Here is a 23,264-nt window from a genome sequence, read left to right as displayed (position 1 = left end):
TTGCCTGTCCCGTTTGACTCTTTTGCCATCAGAATTGTTGTCTAAAGGCAAAGAAAGATGCCCAACGGATTTACTTTACCAAATTGACCATCCCAGCCTTGCCATAATGGTCCATTTGATTCACCTTTTATTGTTTATTTTATTTTCACTTACTGAATACGGGACAGACTTGACTGGGGGAAAGAGAAACAGCTGAGAAGAGGGACGGGGGAGAAGGGCAAAAGATAAAAACCAACAGAACGTTCAGAAAAAAAAAATGCATATATCAATCACCTGGATCACCTGCTGAGAAAGAAAAAAGAAAACAAGCAGAAGAGAACAAGAGTAATAGAATAAACAACATCACAATGATATATGGGAATATGACAGTAAATACTAAATATTAAACATTATTGTGCAGCACATAAGATCAACAGAACACAGTGCGCTTTGAGGTAGGAGCCAAAAAGGGTGTAGTTTGTGGGTGTGATCACCCGTGTGTACACCTGTGAGCATGGACGCGCTTGTTTTTTTTAAAAGGTTCCTTCATGTAATGATCTGCTAGAGGGTGTGGGGGGGCCACAGCCCCGTCCTCCAGGGCATGAAGCAGGTATGGAGGAGATCAAAACTCCAGACATCCAGAGGTCCCCAGAACACAAGAGACCAAGGAAGACCAACAGAGGGGCAGCCGCGCCACTGTCCCAGTAAGAGCTGAGGAGAGTCCCAGATGAGGGCTCACTCAGCAGCCGTGGAGCAGAAGCCAGGGGGAGTTGCAGTGACGCGCCCGTGAGCTCCGCCGGCAGACAGCTGTGCCTGAGTGACCAAGCCCCAGGCCGAGAGGCCGAGGGCACCCCACCTCCAAAGTGGCCCGAGCGAGCCCCAGGCTCCAGGCCCCAATAAGCGGCCGCCAAGGAGTGAGCCGGTGTGTACCTGGACGCCCATCCCCGGACACAAAAAGCCACCGACGCACCGATGTCTGAGGGAGTCCGCCACTGGCAGGGGAAGTGGTGGTGGGTGGAGATAGGCCTCCAAACCTTGGAGGGCCTGAGATGTCCCCAGAGAGGTGTTGTCTGACACCCAACCTGACATATAGACACAGACATACAGGAGCACACATATACAAACATCCATTCCCACCCTCATGCTCTCACATGCACTTACTCCACACTCAACCAACGTGGAGACAGACATAAAGAGACGCTGTACACACGATCACACTCCCCAAGCATACTCTACAAACCGGGTCTAGGTACCCTTGCCCCTGGAACGGGGAACTGCACCCAGAACCAGGTGGTGTTACCCTTTTTCCCTGCGGTGGGGGGAGGCAGACCGCCCCGACTCCGCAGCAGCAGGGAGGCCCCACACTCCAGACCGCAGTTGGACGGCCAACTCCTCCTCCTATTCCCCCCGCTCCAGCAGGCCGCAGAGAATGGGGGTGAGAGAAGACTTTTTTTTTTAATCATTCATCTTAGCAGTGGGATTTACATGAAAAGGGAAACAGATTAAGTTTGAGTGAAAATGTAAAATTTTTGCACTCTCTGGTCAACTGACTCAGTGAATCAAATGACTCAAAACACCCGATTCACTTTGGTGAGTGACTTATTAACACTCGATTCAGTAAAAAGAATCAAATTTACCATCACTAGCCACAGCTATTAACATTTATTGTAGTTTCTTGTGTATTAAAACAGGGTATTACCTTTTTGCAAATCAATCTGAGTTACCATAAGCCATTGTAACCACTGACTCATTTTAAATAGTTTAGGACAGCCAAACTACGGACCAGTTGCTAGGTTCGGCAGGGCTACAATAGAAAGCGAGGCGAATGCAGAATGAAATGGCTGGAGACAGGAATTTGAGCAGCAACAGTTATTATTTTGCACAAAAATGAAATAAACAAGACACAAATTCCACATTGACAGTAGTAGTGATAATAACCATAACAATAAGAAGAAGAAGCCGGCAAAACAAAAATAACCCCAAAAATAGTCGTTTGAGCTCAATATTCAATTGTCTTTTTGTCTTTGGTCATTTGTCAAGTCAAAAATTCTTAGTCTAGTTCTTGTTCTCTTTCGTTTGTGGTTTGTGTGTTACCACTTGGAAGTCTCCATCGAGGAAGAAGAGTAAGTTCCTCTGCAAAGTTCAGTCTGGGCTCAGGCTCGCCATCTCCATCCGGAGAGAATCCATTGGAATCCAAAATCTTAGTTCCTTCCACACGGACAAGGGAAAAAAACCTAGCCTGCACAACAATATTAACATTATTGTACACAGCCAGCTCCGTTTCTTCTCTTGTATCACAGCTATAGCTTTAGTTCTTTATCTCTTTTCACATTTCTTTCACATTACCACAGTAATACATTACATGCATGCTTTGAATATATCTCTCGTTATACATGAAATTATTTTAACCATGTAAACAACAAATGAATTTCTTGTTCTCTTTTTAACCATGAAATTATGATTAATAGGTATAACCAGCAAGATAATACATTTTTCCAATCATCCTTCGAGTATGCTAAACAAATCCTACCACAACAGCATTTCAACCGTTTTTAAACAGCAAATTACCACTCGCGAATCGGTATGAACAGAAGAAACAACTTTTAGCAACAGACTAACACATTATTAACTTTCCAAACCCATGGGCTAAACTCACCAAAATGTTAGAAAATTCCGCACGAGCTATCCGTGACCTGTCTCATCTATTTCCACGTGCGAAAAGATCTAGCTCATGTGAAATGATGGTCTGGTGTTTCGGAAGACGGGGCTAAAACCACCTTCAACCAATGAAAAAGGCATTTATCCCTTGTGATCCAGCAACAGAAAATAAAGTTTGCTAGAGGATCACACTTCCTTTTTTCAAAATAAATGTTTCTTTTCAAAATAAAATAATGAAAATACATTTATACAATCAAAACGAAAACAAGAAAAAAATAACAAAAGGTAGTTTTCTCTACTGGGTTACACTCTCCCCAGCTAAATGTCATGCATGTCTCGTTGCATGTGTAGCCAGTACTGTCCCTCTGTACTGTTTAGGGACTCAGAAAAGGCTATGCTCAAACCCTGGAAAAGTGATTTCACAACAGTAACTAGAGGGTTTCCTAAATCAGGATAATCAAGTCTTTTAGGTGGATGTCTGATTCTTGTTGACTGTCTTACTGGTTGAGTTGTAATGGGATCACAACTGTCCATCTCATCAGGTGAGTTAACAGGCTGGTTTCCTGGTTCTTTAACCAAATTCTCAGGTGATTCATCCAATACGGTTCCCGTTCCATTGTCCACAGGATCGTCAATTCCAATCTCATCTCCATCTGGTAAGTTTTCAACAAGCACATGATTGGTAAGTTCGTCTTTGCTTGCATCTTTATCCATATTCAGCTCCTTGTTGCTAGCAATTTCAGAAAGGTCACAATCAGGTAAGTTTGTAATGTCTGGTTCATGAGAAGGTTTTGGATATTCATGTACAGTAGTAAATCTGGTTATTTCTTCACATGGGGAATCATCAACCCATTGAATGAAAAGTTCATTGTCAAGTTCCATTGATTCTTCATCCTCATTGCTTTCTGTGACAACAGTTTGACGCGTTTTAGGACGGTGAACCTGCTGTGGCTCAGATGTGTCTGCGGTGGCAACCGGGAGGAAACTGCAGGGAAGCAACAGGTCTCTGTGTAAAGTTCGGGAGGGACCTTGCTTGGACTCGGGTTTAACAGTATAAACGGGTAGGTCGCCTGCACGTTTGACTACCACATGGATGTCTGCCTCCCATTTATCAGCAAGTTTATGCTTGCCACGCAGCCGCACGTTTCTAACTAAAACCCGGTCCCCAGGTTCAAGTTCTGAAACAGTTATTTTGCGATCAAATCTGGCCTTATTCTTGTCTGCCACTTTTTGTGCGGTTTGAGAAGCTAACCTATAGCTTTCCTCTAGCCGTTTCTTGAGACTTTCAGCATATTGCGAATGTGTCACTTTTTGATCTTTGCTGAGAGGAAGTCCATATGCAAGATCAACAGCTAATCTGGGTTTTCTGCCAAACATCAACTCGTAGGGTGTAAACCCTGTTGCATCACTACGGGTGCAATTGTACGCATGTACTAATGGCATAACATAGTCTTTCCAGTGAGACTTTTGTTTGGATTCCAGTGTTCCTAACATACTAAGTAGTGTTCTATTAAATCGTTCAGTAGGGTTACCACGTGGGTGGTACGGGGTAGTTCTTATTTTCTTCATCCCAGAGATCTCACACAGATCTTTTATCAGTTTTGCCTCGAAATCAGGACCCTGATCGCTGTGCAGGCGCTCAGGTATGCCGTAGTGAACAATGAACTGGTCCCACAGGCACCTGGCGACCGTTCGTGACTTTTGATTAGAGGTGGGCAACGCGAGGGCAAACTTAGTGAAATGATCGGTTATCACAAGGATATCCCGTGTGTTGCTACTGTCTGGTTCTAGACTGAGAAAATCCATACAGACGAGTTCTAAAGGTCTGGTTGTTGTTATGTTGACCAGTCTAGCTGCTTTTTCAGGGGGACTCTTTCTCCGTATACAACGATCACATGTTTTCACTTTCTGCTCAACCTGTGTCGCCATGCGTGGCCAATAGAATCGGGTTCTGACCAGATCAAGGGTTCTGTCGATACCTAAGTGGCCCATGTCATCATGCAAACTTTGGAGCACTGAAGCTCTGAGCTCCTCAGGAAGAACAAGCTGGTGGGTCACCTGGTCTCCATCTTGTCTTTTTCTGTATAACACCTCATTGTGCATTTCCAACCGATTGAGTTCCCTAAGCAAAAGGGGGAGATCTGGGAGTTCTTTTCTAACAGTCGGTGGAGGTGTCTGACCATGTTCGATTTGTTTGATAACTTGGCTGATTGTCGAGTCTGCTCTCTGCTTATCCTTAATTTCTGATTGGGACAAGGCAGGGATGGTTGGTAAGCCATGATGTTCTTCTGAAACATAGATGTCTGGAATCGCGTCAGCTGAGAGGGTAAGCGATTCTACAAGTGTAACACCACTATCCTGACAATCATCACTGACTTTTACAAGGTGATTTTGACAGATTGCTTGGACAACATCACTATCTACAAGCTTTATGGTGTCAGTGGTGTCAGTGTCAGCTAGGTGACGCTCTACAAATTGGCTTACACGCTCCTGCTCTTTCCTGGACTGGACATCATTTACGAGTTCTCCATGAGGACGTCTAGACAACCCATCTGCGTCTAGGTTGTGCTTGCCCGCTCTATACTGTAACTTAAAGTTGTAGTTAGATAAAGCGGCAAGCCACCTATAGCCAGTGGCATCTAACTTAGCAGAGGTCAATATGTATGTGAGTGGGTTACTATCTGTAACCACAGTGAACTGACCACCATACAAATAATCGTGAAACTTTTCAGTCACTGCCCATTTGAGTGCTAAAAATTCCAACTTGTGGGCTGGATATCGTGCTTCACTTCTTGATAACCCACGACTGGCAAAAGCTATGGCTCTGAGCTGACCCTCCTGCTCCTGGTAGAGTGCTGCACCTAAGCCAGTAGTACTGGCATCGGTATGGAGCACATAAGGCAGCTTCGAGTCTGCAAAGCCTAAGACGGGGGCTGACGTTAGCTTTTCAATGATGGAGTCAAAAGCTTTTTGACACTCTGCGGTCCATCGGTCCTCAAATGGCAGTTTGGGATCAAAGTAGGTCTGGTTGGGTTCTTTGGACTTTGATTTCTTACGTAGTGGTGGGTAACCACGAGTGAGGTCATTGAGTGGGCGTACTATGGACGAGTACCCTTTTACAAAACGTCTGTAGTACCCCGAGAACCCCAGGAAAGATCTTAGTTCTTTGAGATTCTTGGGCTGTGGCCAGGTCTTTAGGGCCTGAATCTTTTCGGGATCCGTCTCAACTCCGCTTTCAGAGATTACATGCCCAAGATACCGAACTGTGGTTTGGAAAAATTTACATTTTTCCAGCGATAACTTCAGGCCATACTCTTTAAGGCGATGGAGTACCCGCATAAGTCGGCGTTTGTGTTCTTCCAAACTATCTGAGAAGATGATGAGATCATCTAAAAAGACGAGCACTTCATGTAAGTTCATATCACCAACACAGCGCTCCATCAGCCGCTGGAAGGTGCTTGGGGCGTTGGTTATGCCCTGCGGCATGCGGTTAAACTCCCAGAACCCAAGCGGTGTCACAAACGCGGTCTTTTCTTTGTCTGCCTCCTCAACTTCTATCTGGTAATACCCAGATTTCAGATCGAGGACCGTGAACCACCTGGATCCTGAAAGGGCAGAGAATGTCTCTTCCAGATTTGGAAGTGCGTAAGAGTCTTTTATTGTTTGCAAGTTCAGCTTGCGAAAGTCTATACATAGACGCACATCATTGTTCCGCTTTCTCACCACAACAATGGGAGACGAGAAAGGTGATTGAGACTCTCTTATCACACCTGCAGCAAGCAGCTCCTGCAGGTGTTTCCGGACAGCCTCAAGATCTTGAGGGTGTATAGGGCGTGCACGGTGCTTGAAGGGAGTCGGATCATTAAGCTTGATGGAATGTTTCACCTTGTTCGTACACCCAAAGTCAAGATCATGAAAAGCGAATACTTCCGGAATGTCACTGAGTTGCTTGGTTATCCTCTCTTTCCATTCATGTGGAATCGGAGAGTCACCAAAATTGAAATTCAGCGGTGTCTTACTTGTGGCTGACTCATTAACACTGGTGACATTATGCTGGGACATGATACAATGGAAAGCTCCCAGCTCTGCAATGACACAAGTAGACGGGATAGTAACATCTTGTTCTGTTTCATTTGTAATCATAACAGGCACTTTGTGTGGAGCTCGGGAAGGAAGTGTTATCAAGCAAGTTTTAACACAAAGGCCACCAGGCAAGGAAGACTGAGAGGGGTGTTCAACTATGGCACACGTGTCTGCTGCAGTACAATGAACGTTAGCAGATCCCTCTAAAACTACTGTTTGGCCTGCTGGAACTACAACTGTAGCCTTGCCTGACAGGGTAACTAACCCAATGCTCCCATCTTTGTTCTGTGTATGTCTTAGTTCTAGAGTTTTCAACAGGGCTCTAAACCCGCAAGGACTAGGTAAGTAGTCAGAAGTCTTAAGGTCCAAAAATTTTTCATAAAGGACATCAAGCGTGTTTGTTCCCACTAACACTGGGGTCTGACTGTTTGGATGAGTGTCTGGAACAACAAGAGCTAAGGTTGGTATGTCCATCTCTGCATCTAAGAAGTCTTTTGGAAAAGTAATGCATGTCTCTATATAACCCAAATAGGGGACGGGCTGACCTGCAGCACCCTCCACTTCCAAAAGATCATAGAGTGGGTTAAGATTTTGATCTGGAAAGTTCTGTTTGTAGAACGACTCAGCGACTGTGGTCACTTGTGACCCTGAGTCCAGGAGACAATTTACATTAACGCCAGAAATGCTAACTACTGCTGTGCATTTAGAGCCAACCAACCCTTTTGGCAGACTATACTTCTGTGGCTTAGTGACAGATTGCTTACAGTTAGCATGTTGCATGTACTTAGTGGGACATGATCGCCTGGCTGCAGTCTCCATTTGCCCCGCAATAGAGACTGTTTTCAGTTTAACTGTTCCTTAGTGGCTGGAGGGTTCTCAACCTCCCATTTCCTCTGTTTCTCTTTAAACAGTTTGCGCTTTTCAGCAACTAGGGGTGGGTTTGGTTCATTTTCGCAGTTTGGCTTGATGTGGCCATCTTCTCCACATTGGAAACAGTACCACGGTTTGGGTGGGATACTTTGAGTTTTAACTGTTCGTTCTGAGGGCTCCTTGCTCACTTTGTCTGGCTTTCGGTTTTCTTTAGACTTGGTATGGGAGGCATATCTGGAATTCTGCGCTTTTGATTTCGCGGTCAGCTGCACCAGTTGGGCCTGGAGCTCTGGAACTTGCTTTGAGAGTTCTTTAATTGAGCTTAAGGTGGTTGTGTCTTCATTTTCGTCTAAGCAGCCTTTGACTGTTTGGAGGTGGTATGTCGCTTTTTGTTTCGTGATGTTCAAATGTTGCTTCATTCGCATTGTTTTGGTAGCATTTTGGTCTTCTTCTGTGCGTAATAAGAGAAGCAACTCAGGAAAAGATGGGGGGTTTATCCGTTTTTGTTTTAGTTGAAGTGCGTTTAAAAGGGAATCATCCCAGCAACCACGACAGAACTGCGTGACAAGGAGTCTGTCAACATCATTGCTTAAAGCACCACCCCGTTTTACAGTGTGAGTTAAAGCTACCTGAAGGCGTTGTACGTATGACGACGGTTTCTCACCTGGATTTTGGAAGGTGTCAAGAAATTTGGCGTAAAGCTCTCCACCATCTTGAACTGTCCCATAGGCAGAATCCAACATTTGAAGGTAGTCTGCAGGTGAGCTGTCTGGGTTCAAGTGCTTAACTACGTCAGCTGCCGGGGGTAAGAGAGACTCAAGAATCTTTCGCGATTGTTGCAGTTGCGACATGGAAGTGTCACTCAAGATTAGTTCAGCACTGGAACGCCAAGTATCATAATCTGGCTCATAGGTTGGCCGGGGGTCCTTGCCAGAAAAAGCTCTGAGTTTTTGTGAAAAATGTTGCACTGAATGATCATCTCTTCTCACAATGTGCTCAACTACTACACGCTGCACCTCAGGAGGGTTTAAATCAGGTGCAGGTATGGTGGGTACACTATGAGCTGGGTTTCTTGCAGTGTGATTTGACTGGTTCGATTGCTGTGCACCATCAACACTGGGTTCAACAGCTGAAGGCTGAAACTCAGCCAAGGGAGATTCAGGTAAGTCAATTTGCTCTGATTGATCATGTTCAGGCTCTTTGATTGATTCAGCTATCTGTGACATCATGTCTTTCAGAACATCTGCAAACCCTCGGCCGCTCATTTTGGCTAGGTTTTTTAACTCAGTGAGATATGACTTGGTTGTATCATTCCCCACACATCGCGTGTATACGCTTGCAAGAGACTGTATTCTATACTTAACCCCGCTATCGGATATGTGGTTGTAAGGTAACGGCTCAAGAGCATCAACAGCAGTACCTGAATTGTACTCAACAACAACACTCGAGATAAACTCAGATTTACCATCATCTACCTTTAAGACTCTTGAGATTGACCCATACTGTTTTAGGAATTCAGTCACCTCATCAATTTGCTCATCTCCAGCTATTTCGCTCACGATCACCGAATTTGGGACTTTAACAGATTCACGTTCAACAAGACGGTCCATTTGGGGTGCGTTATATACTTGTAATCACATGAGAAAAAGCCTCCTGGCTGGCTCGCCAAGACTTACTGTAACCACTGACTCATTTTAAATAGTTTAGGACAGCCAAACTACGGACCAGTTGCTAGGTTCGGCAGGGCTACAATAGAAAGCGAGGCGAATGCAGAATGAAATGGCTGGAGACAGGAATTTGAGCAGCAACAGTTATTATTTTGCACAAAAATGAAATAAACAAGACACAAATTCCACATTGACAGTAGTAGTGATAATAACCATAACAATAAGAAGAAGAAGCCGGCAAAACAAAAATAACCCCAAAAATAGTCGTTTGAGCTCAATATTCAATTGTCTTTTTGTCTTTGGTCATTTGTCAAGTCAAAAATTCTTAGTCTAGTTCTTGTTCTCTTTCGTTTGTGGTTTGTGTGTTACCACTTGGAAGTCTCCATCGAGGAAGAAGAGTAAGTTCCTCTGCAAAGTTCAGTCTGGGCTCAGGCTCGCCATCTCCATCCGGAGAGAATCCATTGGAATCCAAAATCTTAGTTCCTTCCACACGGACAAGGGAAAAAAACCTAGCCTGCACAACAATATTAACATTATTGTACACAGCCAGCTCCGTTTCTTCTCTTGTATCACAGCTATAGCTTTAGTTCTTTATCTCTTTTCACATTTCTTTCACATTACCACAGTAATACATTACATGCATGCTTTGAATATATCTCTCGTTATACATGAAATTATTTTAACCATGTAAACAACAAATGAATTTCTTGTTCTCTTTTTAACCATGAAATTATGATTAATAGGTATAACCAGCAAGATAATACATTTTTCCAATCATCCTTCGAGTATGCTAAACAAATCCTACCACAACAGCATTTCAACCGTTTTTAAACAGCAAATTACCACTCGCGAATCGGTATGAACAGAAGAAACAACTTTTAGCAACAGACTAACACATTATTAACTTTCCAAACCCATGGGCTAAACTCACCAAAATGTTAGAAAATTCCGCACGAGCTATCCGTGACCTGTCTCATCTATTTCCACGTGCGAAAAGATCTAGCTCATGTGAAATGATGGTCTGGTGTTTCGGAAGACGGGGCTAAAACCACCTTCAACCAATGAAAAAGGCATTTATCCCTTGTGATCCAGCAACAGAAAATAAAGTTTGCTAGAGGATCACACTTCCTTTTTTCAAAATAAATGTTTCTTTTCAAAATAAAATAATGAAAATACATTTATACAATCAAAACGAAAACAAGAAAAAAATAACAAAAGGTAGTTTTCTCTACTGGGTTACACCATGCTGAAATTGGTATAGATATTTCCTGTTTCCTCATTACTTACTTAGTATGACTGAGGGTTGTAGAATTGTTAGAAGTGCAAACACAGCCACCACTTCCAAAATTATGTGTGATTCATACTAGTGAGATCTTCTGTTCCCAGTTCAATAAGATTTCTAAAAATACCACCAAAGCTAAAATATGAAGTACTAAAAATGAAACAAACAAACAAACAAAAAAAGGAATCACACAGTGCCTTCATATTCTTTATTATTTTCCTACACTTCGCATTAAATAAAGCATCATATTGACTGACTGACTACTACACAGCTGCATTTTTCCAGTCCCATCTGCTATCAATGGGCCGGTATTGCACTTAGTGGCAATCTATCGTGAATGTATGGATCAGTTCTATAAATGCAACCTTCTCACATTTCTTGCCTGAAATAAAAACAGAAGAAAAAAACACCTTTGGCAAGTATAATTACAGTTGGGTTAGTTTATTATTTTCTGTCCAAGTAATGCAACTGCCATCAAACTGCAACACATTTCAGAAAGCCTGAAGTCCAAATCTAGTCAGTAATGTTAGAAATGTACTCTTAATGCTTTATTTTTCACTACTGTCTAAATAGCAGAGTTGAAGGTTGAGCAACAAGAACTTTCTGCTCAAGAGTGTCATCAAGCCATGACACTTGATTCCCTTTCCGCTACTTCCACAGTGGCTACCATATTGAATTATGCATTCAGCCTCTGGCATTAATTAAGCTAATATTAATTAAGTCTCTTTTAGGTGGCTAAGCTATCCCCAGTCACAACTTGCGTTATAAAGAGCGGAGTATGGGGATCCGACACATTTGTGTCACATCAAGTGTTGTGTGTTGTGTAAGATGAAGTGATCTTGTCACTCCTTGAGGTGAACACAGTATTCATGCTTCAAGGCTAAAGTAGACAATGAGGCAGCCTTGGGCAAATTGGAGATACTGATGGGAGATAGTCTCCAAAGTGACACTTGCCTAACTGATTATAGTAATAATGAATAAAGGAAGCAAACAGAAAGCCTATGCATGGCTGACTTGTGTAACTTAACAGTAGCACAAAATGATAAGCGGTAGGCATCTCTCAGTGCTATTAACGTTGAAGGAATCTTACAAGAGAAAGGAAATTTCTCTTTTCAAAGAAGTAGAAGGGTACAGAAATGTACCTTTCTTGTCCTTGACCGAAGACCCATTCCTGATGATGGTAGAAAAATAGGACCACTTTCCCCATCCTTTCAAGTCTATTACACATAACCATGTAAATGTATTTTATCCACCTCATTGGACATGTTGTTTTTGAGAGTGAGAAGAGCAGTTTAGGATTCTTTCTGAGAAAGTAAATATCTTCCTTTTGCCAATATTTTTTTTTTTTTGGGGGGGGGGGGGGGGGGGGGGTTAAAGAAGATCAAAAACATGTTCAAGGGATCTATATTTGAATCCTGGTAATATTCATTTTATAAACATTTAGTTTTATACTGATAGACCAAAGACTGAGTATAAACAGAGTTTAAAGGTCAAATTAATAGAAAATACAATTTCTAGATTGCTAATGCATTCCAGCTTGTAGGCAATGTATCTTTTTATCATTTCTTCTTCAAAAGAAAAGCATATACTTTTGCATACAGTTGTACACTTGTATCAGTTACTTATGTTCAGTTTATTTAACTCTATATCTCAGTCCAAAGTACAGAAATAGATGGAGCTGCCGAGCAGGGAGTCTCATTACGCCTTTCAAAAATCTATTTTTTCCAAGTTTTAATTAACTTTAAGGTTAGAAAACATATAATTAAAACCAGTGCAGGATTATATTCCTAAAATATTAAATCATTGCATGTAGTCAGTGAACAAAGCAAAATTTTATTAAAGAGTAAAATTAAAGTTATAAGGGCCGACGCTCTTTTTACCCGAAAGGACCTGCAGGGAAAAAGTTTCATTTTTCAAAGAAATTATATGAATTTCCTTAAAATGTAAAGAATGTATCACTGTGGGGTATTGCTTTTTATTAGTTTTTTAAAAAACTTTTATCTTTATGTTTTTCTAACCCATATGTATAATAATCCAAAACAATAATACATGTCGTAGCCATATGTACTCTTTTTAGCGATAACTATTGGCGCAGAGCTAAGAGTTGCAGATAAAATGTTTGAGTTTTAAACAGTGGGGAAAGAACACCAGCCCTCTAAGGATTTTTTTTTCAGCTTCCATTCAGCAGCAGCAAGCTCGTTGCTGTTTGGATGTGCTCCAAAATTCAAGCACAAAAATGCAAATTCAGTAGTATCGCCCAGAAGCAAAATTCAGTAATGGGAGAAGTTGCTCCACACATAATATTGCCAGTAGTGCCTGTACAGTTCTACTACTCCTCCAAGGGTGGTTAGGATAGTCTGTCACCAGAGACTTAAGAAAGAAAACCCAATTTATACAGGTTGTAAAACTTTCCTTTGGGTTACTACATTCAGTTAGTTTGCTGCACTGTTACACTTCAACGGGTATCTTTTAATTCAAGATTTCATACATCCCCTTTGGAAGAACGCAAGAGCTGTAGCAGTTTACCCACGGCCCAGGGCAAAGGGTAACGTGAGGATATTACAAAATAAGTAGTTTAATTGATTTTACTTGAGAATGACTCAAGACCTTATAATAATAACAATAATGGATTGGATTTATATAGCGCTTTTCAAGGCACCCACAGCGCTTTACAATGCCACTATTCAATCACACTCACTTTCACACAGTGGTGGAGGCAAGCTACAGTTGTAGCCACAGCTGCCCTGGGGCAGGCTGACAGAAGCGAGGCTGCCATATCGCGCCATCGGCCCCTCTGGCCAACACCAGTAGGCGGGAGGGTAAAGTGTCTTGCCCAAGGACACAACGACCAGGACAGAGAGTCCGGGGATCGAACCGGCGACCTTCTGGTTACAGATGCGCTTCCCAACCCCCTGAGCCACGGTCGCCCTTATGGTGTAATAATTTCTTTATTCTTTCACAGAAATGAAGCTTGCATATAAATTCAGTAAGGAAGGTTTAATTACGCTGCTGATCTGTCTGTTTGTTTTAAATCTCAGTACCCTTCAGTCATTCTGCTTTTTAGACTCTTGTTGGTTAAACTGACCTCAACCCCATCAGAACCTCATACCTGCCAGAAAGAGAAACCAAACTAATGTATCCACATAGGAAAAACACCTGGCATCAGTGTAGCCAGAGGCATTCTCAAGGACAGACATGCAACAAAGAATCCTGACTCGGAACCTAAAAGATTAAAAATTTTAACAAAGTTTTATGTCCAAAAGTCAAATAAATTAAGTTAGAAAGCTAATTTTTTTTCAACATATGTCTAATGATTTTAAAATGATTGCCAAGTTTCAAGACTTGCTTGTAGAAAGACCTTCATAGGGCTAATAACAGTTTTCTTTGAAGGTTGGTTCTCACATTTTCTAAGCCTTGGTTTTCACACTGAAAGCTGACTTTGAAACTGTCCATGGGATTGTGCATACAAGCACATGAAGAGGTTAAAATCCACCTGGGCCTTAATGTATTGTTCTCACACTGTGTTCTGTATGAGATGCTGTTAGCCTGATATACTTTTCTCAGCTGTCAGTTTTAACTTTATGTTTAACTTTATCTGGGTCAAGGTTACATAATGTTGGACTAGTTTTGGAAAGGGGTGACAAGTAAACTTTCTGATTTATATTGATGCTGTTTGACTTTAACCTTAACCAGGTTTATCTGAAAGCTGAAAAGTTCTTGTCCCCTATGAAATTCATGAAACAGCTACGGAATAGTATAACAACCCAAAGAGCAATATGTAACCAACTAACTGATCACCATTTGACTTTTCTCTGCAGGTTACAGGGTTTTTGAGATATTTATACAACAGTGCAGATAAAATATTGACCATTATTTCCAAATGCAGTAATTTATATTTGAAGGCAGCTACATGCAGTACATAGCCCTGGACCTTTACTGGCTCTGTATAGAAGTGGATTAAAAGCTGAATACAATGTGTACACCTCCAACTTCATCACAGCTGATTAATAGCACTCTGAAACTACCTACTGTAAAAACACAATACACAGCATCCACAGCTTTCTTATTTCATTCCTCCAAAGGGGTGGGCTCAGTGGACACGTTAATGCAATCAGCCGTGTGCTCCTGCTGCACACAAGAACCTTTTGCCACAAGATAATCCCTCTCTTGTGCGATTTTCTAGCTGTCAGTGTAGTGATGGCAATTACAGGCCCAGAGGTGCCAAGCAGGTGGCCTTGGAGCTTTAAATCAGTCAGGTGGTCTATAGGGGCCATTTAACCTAGCTTACCTTGCTCTTTGTTGGAACCACTTTGAGGAGAAAAAAAAAGCTGTACCAAATACCCAGTATGTGTGCATGACTGTATATAATCTGTACCTCATCTGGCTTACAGTTCAATACCAACAGCTTTTTCTACAGTGCAGTTGGGTCTACCTTTATTCTCCCTCTTCTAGTAAGAAAATAAAATTCCCAAATAAGTGCATTCTCTCATTTTTTTTAGGGGGGAAAGAAACATAAAAACTGTTGTTGAGTTAGTGAGGGAAATTCACATGCACACTTAGGGATATGCACACACATACTGTGAATGTAAACAGAAGTAAATTAGGTGCCTAGAAAAACTATTATCCCAAACCACTTCTTTGTGTGAAAGGAACAACAGGAGCAAAAAAACAATAATACTTGTCATGGGGGCTTCAAAGGGGCAGTTCAGTAATTTAGTTTTGCTCTTCGTAAAGTTGGGAAACTTGTGAAATGGGATGTTAACAAAACTGGAAACCAAAAGACTCCAAGGCACTCCTGATTTCAATAGTTATTAAAATGATTTTTCTGTGATTGCACGGTGATGTTAAAAAAAGAACTTAAAAATTCAATTTTCTAGTGGTGTTGCACCAATGGGAATCCTCCATCTGTGGTGAATGAAAATCTCCCTAGACTGGTTTAGGTGAAATTCCAAAATTATCTGGCCTATAAACTTATAGGCCAGATAATTTTGGAATTTCAGTGGTGAAACCACTACATGTTTATTGGTTTTCTTTTCAAAATGAGGTTGCAATTAACCATTTCATATAACTGAAAAACCTTGTTTGTTAGCTATACAAAAGATAACCAAAAATATTTTTAGTTTCTGAAGAAGACTGTGCACAAAAGAAGCAGTGGATGGTATCAAAGTAAACAGCCTTTTCCCAACCTCAGCAGTCTGTTGTAGTGGCATTCAACACTTCGAACAGAGCTCCATGTGTTCAGTCTATTCAACTTGAACTGCATAACCTAAGAAAATACCCCAAAATTACAGTATTTATCATTTAAAAGGCATCTTATCATTCAGTTTTTCCAGAAAGGCTTAGGAGGAACTTTTCAAAATAATTGCGCATCATGCACCGAATAGCAAACCTAAAGGTCAGGAAAGCTCATGGAAAATATGTAACTACCCAAGTCTTTTAAATTTTTCCATTGCCTTTTTCAATATGGTGTTCCACATCTATTCAGACTTTTTTTCTCTCCCTGAATATTGCATCAGTTAGTATGTAACTATTTTACACTCAGTCAGCAAGTCAGTATTTAAATTACTGCACTTGACCCACGTGCCATTTGCAGACAAGGTTCAGCATAATCACTACAAGTTTTACTGATGCCAATAGATTAACCTGCTACTGACTATTTTTACTGCTGGATATTTTTTATTAATATTATTTTTCACTGAACTGACCCAAACAAGAAATATAAGAAACAAGAATGCGTGTCAAAGATTGGGATTTTGGGTTTTTTATTGTGTTTTAGGTTGTTTGTCCAAAGACATGCAGTTTGTGGGGATAGGTTAATTGGATAATCCAAATTGCCACTAGGTGTGAATGTGCGAGTGAATGTGAGTATGAATGGTTGTCTGTCCTTGTGTGTTAGCCCTGTGACAGACTGGCGACCTGTCCAGGGTGTACCCTGCCTCTCGCCCTATGACAGCTGGGATTGGCACCAGCACCCCCCGCGACCCTGAAAAAGGATAAGCGGTAGCGAATGGATGGATGGATGGATGGATATTTTGTTTTGTTTCTTTTAAAAAAAATCTGCTCGTTCTTTCCAATTTTTTTTGTAGTGTTTGTACCAAAACATTTCTTTGACACTGCAAAAATTGAATTACCTATCTAGCAACAGAGTGTAGATGCTGTAGATGTGCCTGTGGATTTCTCATCTGAGCATTCAATCTCTCCAGAAAAAAATATTTTTATATAATCTTTTACATGCTGAGACTTTAACTTATAGAGTTCAGAATACTGTTATCGCTCAGTCAGCATTTGTCCACTAAAAAAGAAAAAGGCTATAATGAGAGAAAAAATATAGCTATAACATATTTTATTCAACTTCAATTTCCACAGCTATGTTACATAATGATCTTCAGCTGAAGCTTCACTCTTTGCTGGGTCAGTTATTGGTAGAGTTAACAGTGTCATTTAGCTGCCTCCACTGCAACTTCATCATCTTGAACAGCAGCTGTCTAAATCAGTAAGCCATGTCACCATGATGTCCACCCTAATACGCAGCTTTGTTCTGTTCTGCATCTGTGATGAGCTGACAATAAATATATTTGAACCAGTTATCAAATCCAACTGGCAAGTCTCATAAAGCATTTTTTTAAACTAGCTTAGCCTTTCTGTCCTGGTTGCTTCCTCTGCAAGCCATTATGCAACCTACCTTTACCCCAGTTCCTCCTTTTCCTAGTATAGATAATTATCAGTGGCTTCCTGCTTTGTTTTATATCCAAGTTTTTTCTGTGCACCTCTCTAAGCTTCCCCATGTATGTATGTGGAAGAGCCATAAGATCTCGAAATAGATCCAAAATACAAGTTCTTACAAAACTAATAACATTACTAAAGTAGGGTGTAGGAATGAGGACCCACGTGCGGAATACAGAAGGGAGATTACAAAATTAGGCTGTTATTGAGGCCAAATATAAATAAATGAAACCCAGAGGCAGAGGATTTCGTAGAATGTAACACACGGGTAGACATAACAGACACCTTGACAAAGGGAAGACAGAGCTCTATATTATCCCTTCTCGCCCCTGCAGGGTTTCTAGGACTGCACTCTTCTATACAGCGATCACTTTCCTAGCTTGGGGGTCACTGCACTGAGTGCACTGATTGGAATGGGAGTCTTGGGTTCAACTCCCAACCAGGGCATCTGTATCCAATAAGGGTCCCTAGGCTAGACCCCCCATGCTAACCAAGCCTACCTCAGATATGAGTGAGAGAGAAAACGGAAGTCATACCGGCTCGGTAGTCACCCGGATTAACAAGGTCCACGTCAGGTGTGGAAGAACATGGACACACTGTTGAGAAGTGGGCTAATGGAACAACAACATTCTAGACATAAAGGACAGCTACAAGTACCTGGGAATCCCACAGGGGACAAAATGGGAACCAGGAAGAGGCTGCTAGAAAAGCCACAACCATCAAATACCTGCAGAGGGTCAGGCCAGTCCTGCTGAGTCAGCTGAATGGTAAAAACAAGATCCATGCTATCAACACCTCCACCTACAATCAGGTACCCTACAAGGATAATAAGCTGGCCAAAGGAGGAGATAGAAGGAAAACCAACATCAAGACGCGGAGGCTCCTGACCATGCATGAAGAGTTTTACCCCAAGTCCAGCACCCTGAGCTAAGGGTAAGGGGACTAGGGGAGTGTCAGTGAGTGTCAGTACCACAGTCCAGGATTAGACAACGAATATCCACGAGTACATCAGGAAGATGACCACAACCAACAGCATACCTCAGGCAGCAGAAACCCAAGAAAAAGAAGCAAGACGAGGAACCATCATGGAAGGACAAACCTCTGCATGGTATGTACCACCAGCAGATAGAGGAAGTGGCTGACATACAGAGATCATACCAGTGGCTTTACAAAGTTGGACTGAAAGACAGCACAGAGGCACTTATCATGGCAGAACAGGAACAAGCTCTAAGTACAAGAGAGGCTGGCGTCTACCACACCAGGCAAGACCCCAGGTTCTGGCTGTGTAAAGATGCCCCTGAGACAATCCAGCACATAACAGCAGGGTGCAAGATGCTAGCAGGCAAGGCATACATGGAATGCCATAACCAAGTGGCTGCATAGTATAAAGAAACATCTGTGCAGAGTACGGCCTGGAAGTCCCGAGTTCAAAATGGGGCCCGCCCCCTAGGGTGGTCGAAAATGACCGAGCTATCCTGTGGGACTTCCAGGTACAAACGGACAAATTGGTGATGGCTAACCAACCAGACATAGTAGTGGTGGATAAGAGGAAGATGGCCGTAGTGATAGACGTAGCAATACCGAATGACAGCAACATCAGAAAGAAAGAAGCTGGAGAAGTACCAAGGCTCAGAGAAGAGCTGCAGAAGATGTGGAGGGTGAAGGTAACGGTGGTCCCAGTCGTAAATGGAGCACTCGGTGCAGTGACTCTCAAGCTGGGCGAGTGGCTCCAGCAGATCCCAGGAACAACATCTGAGGTCTCTGTCCAGAAGAGCGCAGTCGTAGGAACAGCAAAGGCACCGTGCAGGACCCGCAAGCTCTTAGGCCTTTGGTAGAGGACCTGAGCTTTTAGGTTGGATGAAAGGGGAATGTGTGTGTCTGGGGATCAGGAGACAGGTGGGGAATGATGCACTTACTGCTACTTGTAATGAGTAACTGCTGTTAGCTTAGGAATAACCAAAAACTTAGGCTGGATGACTGTACTTTGTCAAATGAAAATAAGCCTGCAACTTCCTGTAAATGGTCTGATGTAAAGAATTTGTGCCTTTCCCCTGTAGGTGCTGTGTCTTCTCAGAGACAAAGTCACCAGAATGCAGTAAACACTGTAAACAGCACATTGGTATGATATATGTTTTAATTAATATTCCTTACAACAACATTAGACTCCTACCGTATGCTTATTTGCTCATTCCTTACCCTAGGGAGCAATACACTTCAGCTTCAGTTCTCTACTACCTGACCTGAACAGCAGCAAATCATTGTGACATGTTGTTAAGGTATCACTAGGTAAACATCGCTTGTCCTGAACTTTCCAGCTGTAGGTCTTCTCAATACATGGCAATACAGTGACATAGTGCTCCGCTCCCATTAACCTCTGTCTATAAACATAGCTGTGGCAGTGGATTGGGGGTGGTGGGCTGGGGGTTGCTTTGCATTTGCAGCACAGGCTGGGCGATGAGGAGTTTGAGGTAGATTGAGCATGATGAATGTTAATCAATGATACAGTATGTCCCGAACTGCATAATGAGCTTGTCTCTCAAGTCTTCCACACCTCTGCAAATAGACTTTGGCTTCTACCCTTCATTCTGTATTCAAGTGTGTATGTGTACGCACCATTAAATCTGCACTTGAATAGCTGAAGGAATCTCAATGCTGAACATGTTTCTGCAAGTGCTTTTGTCATAAATTCTGAAATTGTACCTTGAAATGCTGCCAATTGCAATGTGTGCCAGATGAAAAGAAAATGCTTTTTGTGTTCTATTGCTACCACTTTGATTAGAACAACATTCAACATGCTGCAGTGTTAGGAGTTTTATTTTTTTAATTTTTTAAAAAAAAAACCTGGCTTCCATGCAAAACAACCAATCAAGGTTAACAGTCTGTTCTGTAATTAATTTATTGTCACATTTTATTGTGAGACTTTCCATTACTCTTGCGTTGTCTTTTTAGCCACTTTAAAATAGGATTAGACTCTGTCCTCATCAAACTCGAAGGCTAAAACGTGACAAGCAGTAATTGTATAATAAGGCTTTATTTTTTTTAGCATATTTTTCATTGATTGTTTCACTGAAGTCTTGGATTTTTTTCACTCTTAAATGTACTTTCAAAACCATTTTATTTGATGAAAAAAGATATGAGTTGGGTAAGTAAAACATAAAATTGAAATGTAAAATTCATATTTGCCGAAACTGTTTTTTTTTTCTCTGCAAAAATAGCAGAAAACATAAAAGCTTACACAACAATTACCTAGAGAAATAACATATTAACCAAGAATCAAATGATTTAAACAGTCATACCTCCTCTGATGCTTAACAGAATCTGCATTAGCTGTTGGAGAACCAGGACATACTGATGAGAACTGGGCTATTGGGACAAAGCAGATATAGACAAGGACTGAGAATATGAACTTGATAGAATCCTGACCCAGTGAGAGAAGATATTTTCAGTGCATGTGGGAACTATGAATAAAACTATGGATATTTATCTTTCTACCTAAGAACCGAGGGCAGGACATTCTCCTTCAGGATTTTCTGGTACAGAGCAGAATTCATGGCTTCATCAACTACAGTAAGTCGTAATTGATGTAACCATCACACCAGCAAAACCATGTTTGACACCACGCCTGATCATGCCAAGGCCAAATGAAGTTATTGGAAGTTGGTGTCCTCTAATTAATTAAAAAACTATAATACGACCAGAATTCCTGCAAAAACTACGACATGCGATTTGTTTCCTGAATGATCATCAGTCTTGTTTTTACCAAGTGAGAAACTTTGTTTTACAACAATTTTCAGTTTTATATAAATGAAGGTAACTAGACTATGTTGTTATAAAACAGTGAGCTACAGGTAGTGAACATGCAAATAGGTGGCTGTAACTGTATAGTACGAGATTTAAAAGATGAATAAAAAGACATGCAACTGGAGTCATTTAACCCTAGTGAATCTCTACATAGACACACTGAAAGAACTGTTGGTAAAAGGTTAAAGTTTACAGATAATAAAAGATTATTTCAAAATAAATTTCTTATGCACCCAGGATAAGCTAATAATCACGAAAGAAGACTTAAATGTATTAAACTATTTGCATCCATTGTGTTACATAGTTACACAAATATCTTTGTCAACAGGAAAGGAAAAAAATCAGTATTTTTGAATTTAGAAAAAAGTTTAGAAAAAATGTTTTGGCAAACTAGTGTGTCAAGCTGACTTCTCAGCGTCAGTGATCTGGTTATGATTCTCATCTCATATTGCGAGACAATAATACAGGGAGTGCAGAATTATTAGGCAAATGAGTATTTTGTCCACATCATCCTCTTCATGCATGTTGTCTTACTCCAAGCTGTATAGGCTCGAAAGCCTACTACCAATTAAGCATATTAGGTGATGTGCATCTCTGTAGTGAGAAGGGGTGTGGTCTAATGACATCAACACCCTATATCAGGTGTGCATAATTATTAGGCAACGACCTTTCCTTTGGCAAAATGGGTCAAAAGAAGGACTTGACAGGTGCAGAAAAGTCAAAAATAGTGAGATATCTTGCAGAGGGATGCAGCAGTCTCAAAATTGCAAAGCTTCTGAAGCGTGATCATCGAACAATCAAGCGTTTCATTCAAAATAGTCAACAGGGTCGCAAGAAGCGTGTGGAAAAACCAAGGCGCAAAATAACTGCCCATGAACTGAGAAAAGTCAAGCGTGCAGCTGCCAAGATGCCACTTGCCACCAGTTTGGCCATATTTCAGAGCTGCAACATCACTGGAGTGCCCAAAAGCACAAGGTGTGCAATACTCAGAGACATGGCCAAGGTAAGGAAGGCGGAAAGACGACCACCACTGAACAAGACACACAAGCTGAAACGTCAAGACTGGGCCAAGAAATATCTCAAGACTGGTTTTTCTAAGGTTTTATGGACTGATGAAATGAGAGTGAGTCTTGATGGGCCAGATGGATGGGCCCGTGGCTGGATTGGTAAAGGGCAGAGAGCTCCAGTCCGACTCAGACGCCAGCAAGGTGGAGGTGGAGTACTGGTTTGGGCTGGTATCATCAAAGATGAGCTTGTGGGGCCTTTTCGGGTTGAAGGTGGAGTCAAGCTCAACTCCCAGTCCTACTGCCAGTTTCTGGAAGACACCTTCTTCAAGCAGTGGTACAGGAAGAAGTCTGCATCCTTCAAGAAAAACATGATTTTCATGCAGGACAATGCTCCATTACACGCGTCCAAGTACTCCACAGCGTGGCTGGCAAGAAAGGGTATAAAAGAAGAAAAACTAATAACATGGCCACCTTGTTCATCTGATCTGAACCCCATTGAGAACCTGTGGTCCATCATCAAATGTGAGATTTACAAGGAGTAAATCAGTACACCTCTCTGAACAGTGTCTGGGAGGCTGTGGTTGCTGCTGCACGCAATGTTGATGGTGAACAGATCAAAACACTGACAGAATCCATGGATGGCAGGCTTTTGAGTGTTCTTGCAAAGAAAGGTGGCTATATTGGTCGCTGATTTGTTTTTGTTGTTTTTGAATGTCAGAAATGTATATTTGTGAATGTGGAGATGTTATATTGGTTTCACTGGTAAAAATAAATCATTGGAATGGGTATATATTTGTTTTTTGTTAAGTTGCCTAATAATTATGCACAGTAATAGTCACCTGCACACACAGATATCCCCCTAAAATAGCTAAAACTAAAAACAAACTAAAAACTACTTCCAAAAACATTCAGCTTTGATATTAATGAGTTTTTTGGGTTCATTGAGAACATGGTTGTTGTTCAATAATAAAATTATCCCTCAAAAATACAACTTGCCTAATAATTCTGCACTCCCTGTACATGGATGGAGATAAATAACAGATTTGAACTTGAACTTGAACCTGTGAAAAAGTCTCGTGTCACTCCTCATTTCTTCATATTTTCCTATTCTATCTATTCTATCATATTTTGTATTTTTAAAGTAATCTGCAGGAATGGTTCTCTGGGCTTTCTGAAGGTATTTCAAAGAGTTTC

General features: G+C 41.4%; 2 protein-coding genes and 1 pseudogene across 2 annotated transcripts; 1 reads left to right on the top strand and 2 right to left on the bottom strand.

The window, feature by feature from the left end:
- Positions 1 to 1,722: 1,722 nt before the first annotated feature.
- LOC147302379 (uncharacterized) lies at positions 1,723 to 4,197 on the bottom strand. The gene is made up of 2 exons (XM_086284076.1): positions 2,636 to 4,197; positions 1,723 to 2,218 (listed from the first exon to the last, which is right to left on the bottom strand). Exon 1 carries the CDS (start codon positions 4,129 to 4,131, stop codon positions 2,956 to 2,958), a length of 1,176 nt encoding a protein of 391 aa, XP_086140202.1. The 5' UTR covers positions 4,132 to 4,197; the 3' UTR covers positions 1,723 to 2,218; positions 2,636 to 2,955.
- Positions 4,198 to 7,562: 3,365 nt separating this feature from the next.
- On the bottom strand, positions 7,563 to 10,493 carry LOC147302378 (paraneoplastic antigen Ma3 homolog). The gene is made up of 2 exons (XM_086283579.1): positions 10,189 to 10,493; positions 7,563 to 9,771 (listed from the first exon to the last, which is right to left on the bottom strand). Exon 2 carries the CDS (start codon positions 9,198 to 9,200, stop codon positions 7,563 to 7,565), a length of 1,638 nt encoding a protein of 545 aa, XP_086139705.1. The 5' UTR covers positions 9,201 to 9,771; positions 10,189 to 10,493.
- A 7,252-nt stretch (positions 10,494 to 17,745) lies between these two features.
- On the top strand, positions 17,746 to 19,114 carry LOC147302377 (uncharacterized; annotated as a pseudogene).
- Positions 19,115 to 23,264: the final 4,150 nt, after the last annotated feature.

This window comes from Aulonocara sp. 'chitande type north' Nkhata Bay, linkage group LG23, assembly GCF_057382095.1.
Source record: "Aulonocara sp. 'chitande type north' Nkhata Bay isolate Kocher_YH1m ecotype deep benthic linkage group LG23, A_spYH_male_GT1.1, whole genome shotgun sequence".
In the NCBI taxonomy this organism is placed as follows: domain Eukaryota; kingdom Metazoa; phylum Chordata; class Actinopteri; order Cichliformes; family Cichlidae; genus Aulonocara; species Aulonocara sp. 'chitande type north' Nkhata Bay.
This window is presented reverse-complemented; position numbering and strand designations above follow the sequence as displayed.